General features: G+C 37.3%; 1 protein-coding gene across 4 annotated transcripts; it reads right to left on the bottom strand.

Annotated features, from left to right (window-relative positions):
• Positions 1–3,475: 3,475 nt before the first annotated feature.
• On the bottom strand, positions 3,476–11,983 carry stm (starmaker). Of its 4 annotated transcripts, none has more exons than XM_017455218.3 (22): positions 11,850–11,982; positions 11,036–11,097; positions 10,637–10,654; positions 10,405–10,431; positions 10,096–10,146; positions 9,846–9,887; positions 9,607–9,645; positions 8,948–8,992; positions 8,702–8,746; positions 8,568–8,600; positions 8,437–8,475; positions 8,309–8,350; positions 8,178–8,222; positions 7,564–7,623; positions 5,392–6,432; positions 5,255–5,296; positions 5,117–5,164; positions 4,929–4,979; positions 4,778–4,816; positions 3,989–4,042; positions 3,694–3,769; positions 3,476–3,590 (listed from the first exon to the last, which is right to left on the bottom strand). In XM_017455218.3, the coding sequence occupies exons 1-21, from the start codon at positions 11,951–11,953 to the stop codon at positions 3,729–3,731; spliced, it is 1,968 nt and encodes a 655-aa protein (XP_017310707.1). In that variant the 5' UTR covers positions 11,954–11,982; the 3' UTR covers positions 3,476–3,590; positions 3,694–3,728. The 4 variants fall into 4 exon arrangements, with proteins under 4 accessions (XP_017310707.1, XP_017310708.1, XP_017310710.1 ...); XM_017455219.3 differs by having other exon boundaries at positions 9,846–9,884; XM_017455221.3 differs by lacking the exon at positions 10,405–10,431 and having other exon boundaries at positions 11,850–11,983.
• Positions 11,984–12,446: the final 463 nt, after the last annotated feature.

Below are 12,446 nucleotides of genomic sequence, written 5' to 3'. Positions count from 1 at the left end.
AGACTATTTGAACACAATGTCTTTGCGAAGTATGCACTCAGTTGCTATTGTCTTGGCTATTGTAGCCAAGCCTTTCTAAGTGTTGATATTCTGCTTTTGGACTTTGTTTACTCCACTGACCTCGATTCTCTGCCTAGCCTGTTTATGTACCTGTTATACCTGTTTGCCTGATAGTATGATATGACCCTTGCCTGTTTAATGTTGTAGAATTTGGAATTACCCTTTGGACTTGTTGTTTTTGGATCAAACTTCATAACCTGCACTTGCTTCTGTCCGCGCCTCCTTCCGTCTTTCTAAGCTTTTTTTTTTCTTTTTGTGCTCCAGTAAGTTATTTTCTCTTATCCAACATTATGGCAATTAGCTAACTAATATCAAAAGCCTACATAACTGCACCCGTGTGCTTTTAATCATAACCCTACTATTATCAAAACCTAAACCAATAAAAAACGGAATTAATATGACCAGCATACATCCAAACAAATAAAAAAACAACAAGTTATTGTACTTGGACAATTCAGTGACAACCTATAACCATTAACCATAACCATTATGACAACCTAAAGAAAAGCTAAACATTTATTTTTGATTAGGTTGTGTACATGTGTGTCTCTGTGCATGTGTCTTCATTGTTCATGTGTTCACTCTTTTCATATGTTTATTTGTCTGTGTGCATGTATCTCTGAGTATGTGTCTCTGTGCATGTGTGTGAGTTTCTGTGGTCATATGACTGTGTGTCTGTGCGTGTGTGTCTGTTTGTGTGTGCCTCTGTGCGCATTTGTCTCTGTGGATGTTTCTGTGCATGTGTCTGTGTGTCTCCTGAGCATTTGTCTCTGTGCATCCCTGGCCCACATGCCGAAGTGTCCTTGGGCTAGAAACGGAACCTGAAGTTGCTCCCGATGGCAGGCTAGCGTGTGTGCTAGAGTGTGAGTGAATGGGTGAATGAGAAACAGTGTAAAGCATTTTGTAGAACCACTAAGGTTAAAAGGCTATTATGTCACCATGTTTCTATGCGCATGTGTCTCTGTGCTCATGTGACTATGCATGTGTCTGTCTGAATGTGTCTGTGCGCATGTATCTCTGTGCATGTGTCTGAGCGCATGAGTCTCTGTGCGTATTTGTCTCTGTGCGCATTTATCTCTGTGCATGTGTCTGAGCGCATGTTTCTCTGTGCGTATTTGTCTCTGTGCGCATTTATCTCTGTGCATGTGTTTCTGTCTGTGTGCATGTGTTTTTGTGCATGAGTCTGTGTGGGTGTGTCTCTGTGCATGTATCTCTGTGCACATGTGTCTTTGTTCATGTATCTGTGTGGGTGTGTCTCTGTGCATGTATCTCTGTGCACATGTGTCTTTGTGCATATGTCTGTGTGGGTGTGTCTCTGTGCATGTATTTCTGTGCACATGTGTCTCTGTGGCGGTATGTCTCTCTGCATTTGCCTGTGCGCATGTGTCTCTGTGGGGGTATGTCTCTCTGCATTTGCCTGTGCGCATGTATCTCTGTGGGGGTATGTCTCTCTGCATTTGCCTGTGCGCATGTGTCTCTGTGGGGGTGTGTCTTTCTGCATTTGTCAGTGCGCATGTGTCTCTGTGTGCATGTGTCTCTGCATTTGACTGTGTGCATGTGTCTCTGTGTGCATGTGTCTCTGTGTGCATGTGTCTGTGTGCATGAGTGCGTTTGTGTGTATTTCTGTGTATTTGTCTCTGTTTGTATGTTCTGTGCATGTGTTTGTGGGTGTGTCTCTGTGCATGTGTGTGTGGGTGTGTCTCTGTACATGTGTGTGTGTGAGTGTATCTCTGTAAATGTGTGTGTGTGGGTGTGTCTCTGTACATGTGTGTGTGAGTGTGTCTCTGTGCGTCTCTGTACACGTGTGGGTGTCTCTATGTGTCTCTGTACATGTGTGTGTGTGGGTGTGTCTCCGTGCATATGTCTCTGTGTGCATGTATCTGGGTGCATTTGTTTGTGTGCATGTATCTCTGAGCCTGGGTCTCTATGCATATGTTTCTATGTGTGTATTTTTGTGCATGTGTCTCTGTACATTTGTCTGTGCACATGTCTGTGTGCATATTTCTCTATGCCTGTGTCTCTGTGAATCTGTCTCTGTGTCTGTGTGCATGTCTGTGTTCATATCTCTGTGAGCATGATTCTGTGCATAAGTCTGTGTTCATATCTCTGTGAGCGTGACTCTGTGCATATGTCTGTGTTCATATCTCTGTGAGCGTGACTCTGTGCATATGTCTGTGTTCATATCTCTGTGAGCGTGACTCTGTGCATATGTCTGTGTTCATATCTCTGTGTGCATGATTCTGTACGTTTCTCTGTGTTCATATCTCTGTGAGCGTGACTCTGTGCATATGTCTGTGTTCATATCTCTGTGTGCATGATTCTGTACGTTTCTCTGTGTTCATATCTCTGTGAGCATGAGTCTGTGCACATGTCTGTGTTCATATTTCTGTGAGCATGATTCTGTGCATATGTCTGTGTTCATATCTCTGTGCGCGTGATTCTGTGCATATGTCTGTGTTCATATCTCTGTGCGCGTGATTCTGTGCATATGTCTGTGTTCATATCTCTGTGCGCGTGATTCTGTGCATATGTCTGTGTTCATATCTCTGTGAGCGTGACGCTTTGCATATGTCTGTGTTCATATCTCTCTGAGCGTGATTCTGTGCGTATGTCTGTGTTCATATCTCTGTGAGCGTGACGCTTTGCATATGTCTGTGTTCATATCTCTGTGAGCGTGATTCTGTGTGTATGTCTGTGTTCATATCTCTGTGAGCATGAGTCTTTGCGTGTGATTCTGTGCATATGTCTGTGTGTATCTGTCTCTGTGTTGGAATTTCAATGAAAAAACATGGCCTGACGTTTGTCTGACAACTCATTATTTTATTAGAATTGGTCCCTGTGTGCACATTGTAGTGACATTAATTAATCTATACATCTTGTGTCATTTCAGTACTTGTAAATCTGTGGTTTTATATCACTGCAACATTAATTAACATTAACCTCTAGAGATGTGAAATTAAGGTACACTTAAGCAAAACTGTCTGTACACATTTATTTTATTCTTGAACATGTTTTACTATATTTTAATAGGCAATGTGTCATTTGCGTTTGATGTTTCAGCTGTACAACGTTCGGCTGAGGTTAAGAACAGTGTCAGTCCAGAAGGTGGAGCAGTCAGATGGACAAAATGTGTCTTAAAGCCAGGGCCACAGACATGATAGTGAAAAGCCACTGATGATTTTGACTTCAACATTATAGAACAAAAATACAAACATTATATTTGTGACTAATTGCTAAGTTTCAAACTTTCTATGTGTGAATAAAAAAGAAAGATTTTTGACCTCTACATTTCTTCACAAATTAAACAAAAATGGCAAATATTGCTTTTTTTCAGTTATAGAATTAAGACTGTCAGAGTTATGAGGAACAGAACATCACCACACAGAATAATTTATTTTTCCATCCAAGAACCCTTCATCAAAGGGGACAGAAAGTTATAAAATGTCATGTTAATAGGGAATCAAAATGGCTGGTTAGCACAGTGACTTCAGTTGCTTCTCTTTTAGTATTTCACCATGTATTGCATAACCCTGTATAGGAAATGTCAAAAACACACAACAATTATTCTGGTCAGAGATCACTGTTAGATAAAAGTAGGAGAATTATTGTCATCTGATCTTCAAACCAAGTTACCTGTTAAATGGTTTGATCCAGTGATATTCTGGGCGCTAGGAGCTTAGAGAAGCATTATTGCTACCAACAACAGACCCTAAGGAATAGAATAGAATAGTATAGAAAGTTATACTCCAGTTTCTTGTACATTTGTCTAACATTTTTTTAAATCCCCTCATATAACAACATACAGCCGTTAATGCGAGACAGAGCAAGATGCTGTTTATCATCTGTTTTTAGAAGATGTTTTCTGATCAGAACATTGTCATTTCTGCTTTAAATCAACATCACAACACCACACTTGTCTGACGGATACCTTGGGGTGTGTCCTCTAGATGATCTGGCTGGTCGGGTACATCAGATGGTTTTGCTGTCAAGAGACAAGTTTCAGTTCTCTGTGACCCAGCAGGACTGAGTTCAGACAACCTTATCCTAATACTGCTCTCAAATGGACAACGTAACAAGTTACAAAGTATATGTGTGTGTATGTATGTATGTACGCATATATGTGTATATATATATATATATATATATATATATATATATATATATATATATATATATATATATATATATATATATATATATATATATATGTATGTATGTATGTATATATGTGTTTGTATATATATATATGTGTGTGTGTATATATATATAATATATATGTATATATGTATGTATGTATGTATGTATGTATATATGTGTGTGTATATATATATGTATGTATGCATGTATGCATATATCTATATGTGTATATATGTATATACATTCCATATTTAAATGTTTTTTAGTGCTAATATAGAGTGTGTGCTTACCCTCAGCAACATTCTGCACTGTGTCAAATTCATCCATATCTATATCCTTATCTTCATCTAAAAATTATTTGTTTCACATGATATCATAAAGCTGGTCAACTACTGAAAGCTTCAGTTTGCCGTTTCAGTAAAACACACACCCTCTTTATCATTCACATAATTTTGTCCTACAGGGTTGTTGTTTTTGTTTTGTTTTTTACCTACAGGTCCATTGTTATGTTTTGCTGAACACTGCTATGGCATCAACCCAACAGTTTAGTATAAATGACCAAAACAGCACTTTTACATACCAGTTGTGTCTACATCAGTGTCTTCATCAGTGTTGTCCTCTATAATGGCATTAAGAACAAGATTTCAACATCTACAATATACTTAACCAAAGAGATCCAAAGAGATGGAAAGACTGTTGCATATTTAAGAGCGTATCTATTATATAATTACCATGTGATTTCGACTCTGTTACACCCCTTGAGTCATCATCGTCATTCTCATCTACGAAGAGGAAAAAAATTCATTTTCAAATCAACTTATTGTGGTGTACTGAAAATGAGTTCACGTGTGTGTGTGTGTGTGTGTGTGTGTGTGTGTGTGTGTGTGTGTGTGTGTGTGTGTGTGTGTGTGTGTCTCACCACTGGAGTCACCCTGAGAGTCCTCAGCTGTTTCAAGTGATGTTGCATCTGGATAATATATGAGCGCAGAAAATCAGTTATCAAGACACTGAGTTAGTATCCATAGTAGTAGACACTGGTCTTGAATATTCCACTTACCAGGAGTCTCTATCTCCGAACTATTGGCACTGACATCTGAAACTGTAGAAGAAAAATATCACTGCAATTTTCAGTGCATTTATTTACATATAACTACACCGTGTGCAAAATAGTATCAATAAGAACTGAAAATGCACCTCCTCCATCTGTCTCAGTGCTGTCCTTGTCAGCATGGTCTGTGCTGTCTGAGCTGTCTTTATCAGTGGACTCAGTGCTGCTCGTCTCTCTGTCCTGGCTATCCTCTTTACTTGAGGAGTCCAAGATGAACGAGCCAGGCTGAGATCCCCTCACAGATTCCTCAGACTTGCTCTTTGTCTCTTGGTCAGTGTCCTTTTCTTCCCCAGCAGTCATTTCCTTCTCATTGCTTTTGTCAGTGCTTGTGTCATCTGTGGTGTCCTTGTCACTGTCTGCACTATCCTCCTCATCTTTTATGACTTTGTCTCCATCCCTGTCTCCATCACTGTCCCTATCATCTTTCTTACTGTCTCTATCACTGTCTTTATCCTCATCTGCATCACTATCCCTATCACTGTCTTTATCCTCATCTCCATCCTTATCCTTCCTATCACTGTCTTTATCCTCATCTCCATCCTTATCCTTCCTATCACTGTCTTTATCCTCATCTTCATCCTTATCCTTCCTGTCACTGTCTTTATCCTCATCTTCATCCTTATCCTTAATGTCACTGTCTTTATCCTCATCGTCATCCTTATCCTTCCTGTCACTGTCTTTATCCTCATCGTCATCCTTATCCTTCTTATCACTGTCTTTATCCTCATCTTCATCCTTATCCTTCCTATCACTGTCTTTATCCTCATCTTTATCACTATCTCTGTCATTGTCTCTATCTTTATCATCCTCTTTGTCACTGTCTCTACTGCTGTCTTTGTCAGTCTTCTCAGCGCTGTCACTGATCTCTGTCATGTCTGAAGATTTCACTGTGTCATGGTCAGTATCCTTGTCAGTATCATCATGCTTGCTGGTCTTGTCCTTTCTTTCTGATGAATCTTTCACATCAGTGTCTTCTGTGCCTCTTGTCTCATCACCATCTCCATCAGTGTCCACAGCCTTGTTGGCAGGTTTGTCCTTGTCCTCCATCTCCGAGGTTTTGTCCACATCTTGTTCTTTACTGTCCTTGTATGCATCAGTGCTGGCATCTGACTTGTGCTTTTCAGATTCTGGTAGTATGGGAATACATTCATGATGTAAAGTGAACATGGGTTTAATACAGTTGTACATTTCAGACAATTACTAATCACTTAACGGTTTACGAGAAAAGTTACATTCGAGTTACAATCAGTTTTTTTGTGCAGTGTAAATGCGCTTACTTTATATTCAGTCCAGAAGAGCCACACAGTGTTATCGCATGCACTATTTTGCTGGTCATTTCTTGTTTTGGATAAAAGCATCATTTATTTCCACTCCCATGCAAAAGTTTTTGAACACTGTATATTTTATACTTTTTTTTTTTTTTTTTTTTTTTTTAAATATACCTCATTTAAAAACCTAAGATGTGAAAACATATCATTCAGTTAATGTTTCTACAAAGATTTAGGTGCCTTTAATGAATTGCTATCCTGCCATGTTGTAGCAATAATGGTGAAACATAAGAAGCTCATAGTATACCCATAGTATTTTCTTTAATCACAAAAAAAAAGGGTTTTAAGAAGCTGAATTTATTCTCCTTTAAACAAGTTTGCAGAAGTAATTTTAATTATGAGTGGTAAAATATCAAACTACTAAACCTGCCATTTCCATAATTCATTAATGGGACTTACTGTGGGACATTTCCTAGACACCAAAAACAAATGCTCAAACAATACAACATCCTGTTAAGAAGCACAGTACTATTCGCGTTGTTAGAGTAATTTGTGGCCAAGTCAAATCTCAATTTTCAATCGACTTTAATATTCCTTGCAGCATCTCACTACTACGCTACCGCAATAAACTCTGCAAAATCTTTAATATGGAAAGAATGCATTGTGTAAAATTGGGTTCAGTAATGATCTCATTTCTGTTTAAAGCCCTTCAGCCACGTCACTTCACATGGTGACTGGATTACTGTTTCAGTGATTCAAACGTCAAACATTTCTTCCAAAGTTCACTGTTCAAAGATCAGTGTTAGGGTCAGGTCAATAGAGGTGTACCAGTTGGTTGAATTATTTAACAGACCATAAGAAAGCATAGTTGTTAGCAGGCATAATATTGAAGAAAAGTGATAAACCATGGATTATTAAGATATGAATTGTGTGATCAGTCGTACCTTCGCTAACTGATACATTAGTTTTGCATTATATAAATAAGAATACCTCGGGAATCCTTGTCTGGCTCAGCACGTGACTCCGTCTCCTTACTGGAAGAGGTCTTGTCTGAAACAGTACACGGCATGAGGGTGTGTCACATCTGAATGTTTCAGTGGTTGGCCTGTCTAACTGATCTTAAACAATGGATGTATCCTAAATGCTCTCGTTATGATGCTTTCCTTGATTCTTTAAAAGTGATTAACATGCATAACTATCATAGGAGTTCATAACACTCTCACTTTCCTCCAGTCTCCTAAAGGTGTTTACTTAAAAGAGTACAAAGAATTATCCCTCAGTATGATGATCCATATTATAATTCTAAAACATGAATTGTCCATTTGAAAACACAAGGGACCATTTGAAATTTGAAAAACAAAAACAAGACAATAAATCTACAAGTTGTACATGTATGCTGCATATATTTAAGAATATTTTTTTTTTAAAAGCCTTTTTAACTTTTAAAACGTTACAAAGTTTTAAAGTAAATAACCTGTATAGCCTGTGTAACGTTATGTTTAAAATATGTAGCCCCATAGATGCCTTTATTTCTTGTCATTCCTTTATACACCTATTCAGAGCAAGGTGTAAAGAAACACTCTGACTCTGTGCTGGTGTCTTACCTGGAGAGTCCATTTCATTTGATGATATGAGCGTCGAGTCAGCGTCTGGAGTAGTAAAATGTACAAATGTTCAGTTCTTTTACGATTTAAACTTGTAAATGTTTAGTTTTGTTAGTTATTCATAATCTTACCAGCCGAATCTGTTTGTGTGTCTATTACTTCCCCTGTGTCATCTGTGGAAATTATATATAAATGATAAAGCCATAAAGGAATAGGACTGTTCCATGTGGTATCAGATCTCTCTCTCTCTTTCTCTCACCTGTTTTCTTTTCTGTTGATGCTCGTTCGGCCGTGTCATCTGTGGTTGAGGGAATGAAATAATTTCCATTAAATCGTCGTTCCTTCTTCCGTGTTTTCCACTGTGACAGAATTTTATAGCTTTGCACTAACCTGAAGGATCTTTATTTTTGTCTTCAACTGGGTCTAATAATCAAAGCAAACAAACAGATCATTAACAACTATTTCTGAAGATCTGGAATGAATAAACCATGCTGTATGTTATGGAGACAGTGTCCTGGACTCACCTGGCATGTCAGACTCTTTCTTCTCTAGTGCAGATTCAGAGGAGTCTAAAGTAAAACAAAGGTTTTCACCACAGTGTCACACTCTACCCATAATTCCACTGTTAATAAGTGTTTTGTGTTGAAATAAGTGCTTCAATATAAATTCTTTTTACAATGTTACTAATTCTAAGGTAATGGATGCTGTGGACTTGTATATACACTGGACGCTCACTGTTGTTATTATAAATGCTGCTATTTTTTTCTTACCTCTTGAATCTGGACCACTGGTGGTTTCATCCTGACTTGTGTCACCTGAAAAAAAAAAAAAAAAAAAGATTTGTGTCTAATTCTTTTATTACTTTAATGCAGGTAAAAAAATAAATAAATAAATAGTTTAAGAGTGATTCAACACAGAAGTATATAAATGTATGTTCATAGATGTAGTCCAAAAACAATTATACTTAATAATTTGTTTCTATGTAAAAAAGAAAAAAGATTATGTTACTGATTAAGTCTTTAATCATGTGATTTGCAATCATGATCAGATTACAGCTATCTACTGAACACTCACAGTAACTGGTTATACAGGATTGTTTTTATTAGAACACTATTAATTACTAATAATCAATATTATTATCATGAAGTCCTGACAATTCACTGTTTCTTTCAATTAATTTATATTGTTTGCAAGTGTGTTTACATTTAATATTATGGGCAAAGTTTCCCAAAATATAAATATTATTGTTAAATAGTAGAGTGCACATCCTACTGAACACTCGCTCTACCATTTACCATTATTTTAACTTAAGGGAAGCTGGTCCCTGTTTGTTTGTTTGTTTGTTTGTTTGTTTGTTTGTTTGTTTGTTTGTTTGTTTGTTTATGCATGCTTTGGTTATTTTCTTCTCCTTGTGTTTCTGAGATCTTACCCGGCTTTTCTGTTGTATCTGCTGGGTCACTTGCTGTGCCTGAAATTGAAGACATATAGCCATAGGGTTGTTTTGTTTTATTTTGTTGTTTTTCTTATAGCGCATACTGCTGTCCTGTCTGTTTCACTACGTCAAATTGGAATTTTTTACAAGTTACTTATACATTTTTTTTTTTTTACCAGGGTTTTATTTCAACACACATCTAAAGCTTCACTCGGGCTATATGTGATCAACCATACCTTCTGCTTTCTCTGCAGAGTCCTTTCCATCTGTAGTTCCTGCTAAGAGAACATACGCTGAATTAAAAAAAAATCAGGCTTCTACTTATCAGAAATATCACCAATTCAATCCCATTTTAAATGTGAAATATCAGATTTCTTTTACAGTCCAACATTGGCACGGTATTTCTTTAACGCAGTTCAGTGACCAGTGCTGAAAATTCCGATGTAAATCTCAAGTGTTTTTGTTCCTATGAGCTGAGTGACTAACCTGAGTCTCCATTCACAGGGCTATTAGTTGGGTGAACTGCATTGTTAACACCTAAGAAAGAGAAACAATACTATTATTGTTAAAGGTTTAAGGTGTGGTTCACTAAAGTGTCAAAGTAACTTGAGTGCTTACTTTATGCTAATTAGATCGAGTATCTTTAGCAAGCTTGTATGCGTCCTTAAGTCCATCAGCGACAGAAAATGATGGTACTTTGATTTTTAACTTGCGTCTGGTTTTAAGAATCAGTGACTAGTCCATGTGAATGTGTTTTTATGTTTATTGATGCTTGCGATTAAGTTTAACACCTACCAATCAATAAGTCTAGAAGTGCTTTCTCTAAAAAACAGAGAAATAATAATAATAAAAGAATTATGAATCATTGCATGTTGCTCTTTAGATCAAGTCAGTATTTACTTTGCAACACTTTGCAACAACAGCTATGCAATTAATGATGTTTCTTTATTTGCGTATTAAATATGCATATACATACGAACCACACCATTACTAGAAATGTGAAAAACAGAATGTAACATGTCCTTACCATCATTGTCTGTGCCATCTAGGGGAAGAAAACCCAGGTAAATTAATATAAGTGAGGTATCGTAGTTTCATTATCTATAAGTAACAGTCTCCTATAGTCAGATAGTTAACTCAACAGGCTCAAGTGAACAAAACGTCTTTGTGTGCTCTAGAGAAACTTTGGCTCTGATTACATTCTCTTTAGGGGAAGCACCAAGTTACCCCCTTGAAAGAGAGGAATTGTTGCACATTTCAAATGCTACAGCACTGCATTTTTAGCTGCTTCACTGAAAACATAGTCACATAATAATGCACTGATGAAGGAAGAGGTATCATCGCTGAATACAGCACTTTATTAGCCCTGAAGGCTAATAAATAGGTGTTGTCATATGCATGAATGCTTATTTAAGTATTTCCTTACCATGTATTGGTGCAGAAAGAGTGACAGACACTAAAGCAGCGATCAGGAAAACAACCAATGTCCTAAAAAGAGAAACATACGCAACAATTCAATTAAAAGTGCTGTCCACTGTCCACACTGTCCACTGTGAAAAGTGATACACAAATAAAACTGAATTGAATTGAATAAAACTCAATTAAAATTGAATGCCAAATGGTGAACGATGAGGTCAGAAGATTCGCATAATTCAGATGTTTAAAATGTCCATAAACTGAAAGATACACTAAGTTTTGTCGAGATCTTTCCCAGCGTCCATGTTAATATCTTTCATGAGATTCGGCCAATATTTATTTACCTCTGTCCCACTGTCTCATTCTTCACCTCACCTCAGATTCATCACATACATTAATTTAATACTAATTTCATTGATTTAAAACTGGTTACAATTTAGGTTCATTTCAAATGTATCTCTGCTATCTTATTATATATTTGGGGTAAAAAAAATAAAAAATAAAAAAATTAGTCTTACAAAGTGTGGTCTCTTTACCAATTTAATACCAATAATGCAGTCGCAGTTACTGTTTTATTAGAAACAAATCATCAGTATTCACACTTCTAAATGTCGTTGCACTTCATATAAGCTCATTATTTATTCAAGTACTTTACTTATTCATATAGGTACAGTGCTAATTTGCACATAATAATTTCATCCTTCTGTAGGTTTGACAGACAATTAAGTAAAAATAAGCAAATAAATAACAATATTACACGACACCAAATTTTAGCTGATAACTCAGCATGCTTAATTTAGTCAGTTCCGAAGCGGTTTGCTTACCGTGTCTGCATCGTGACAGAATGGTAGAACAGTGTGAAAGAGAGGGAGCGCGAGACTCGAGCTTCTCTGTGTTCTCCCGTAAATCTGAATCCTGCCTGGAGCATGCCGAGGAGCTTTTATACCCCTCACCCTCCCCAAGCCAGAGGAGGCAGAGCCTGCAGGACAGAGGTGTCACACGGGAACGACTTGAGTTGAATTAATTAAAACAGGGTTAAGAGCCAGTGATGTCCTACTGTTGTTTGTGTTTCCAAACAGGTCTTGTAACTGGGCTAGCCTAGCTGTTCTACCCCCAATATCTTTGCCAGTACATTTTTCCAGTACATTCTCTGATACTGTTGATGATATCACATGTTGTTGTTTTTATTAGTTCTTGTTACCTTAGTGTTCCTCTAAGAAACTGAACAAAGAACTGTGGGCAACAAGTGTTCCTGCTTTTCTGTGAGAGATTAAGTGCTTGCCTTTTTGGCAGGGTTTCAGAGTTGCCTGAGCTGGGCTGGGGTCCATGAAGCATCTGGGAATGGGATAACTGATCTGCTTTTGTGACTTTTGTGATCATCTGAAATGGGGAACAGTCCTAAAATCTCTCTTCTGTGAATT

The sequence above is a fragment of the Ictalurus punctatus genome, chromosome 24 (assembly GCF_001660625.3).
Source record: "Ictalurus punctatus breed USDA103 chromosome 24, Coco_2.0, whole genome shotgun sequence".
NCBI lineage: Eukaryota > Metazoa > Chordata > Actinopteri > Siluriformes > Ictaluridae > Ictalurus > Ictalurus punctatus.
This window is presented reverse-complemented; position numbering and strand designations above follow the sequence as displayed.

What these genes read in the sequence shown, in the direction of transcription:
- stm (XM_017455218.3), bottom strand. Translation starts at nt 11,953, where the DNA reads ATGCTCCAGGCAGGATTCAGATTTACGGGAGAACACAGAGAAGCTCGA. An exon ending in TTCGGAGATAGAGACTCCTG is followed by an intron (nt 5,165 to 5,254) that starts GTAAGTGGAATA and finishes TATATTATCCAG; the next exon opens with ATGCAACATCACTTGAAACA. An exon ending in CTCTCAGGGTGACTCCAGTG is followed by an intron (nt 4,980 to 5,116) that starts GTGAGACACACA and finishes TCCTCTTCGTAG; the next exon opens with ATGAGAATGACGATGATGAC.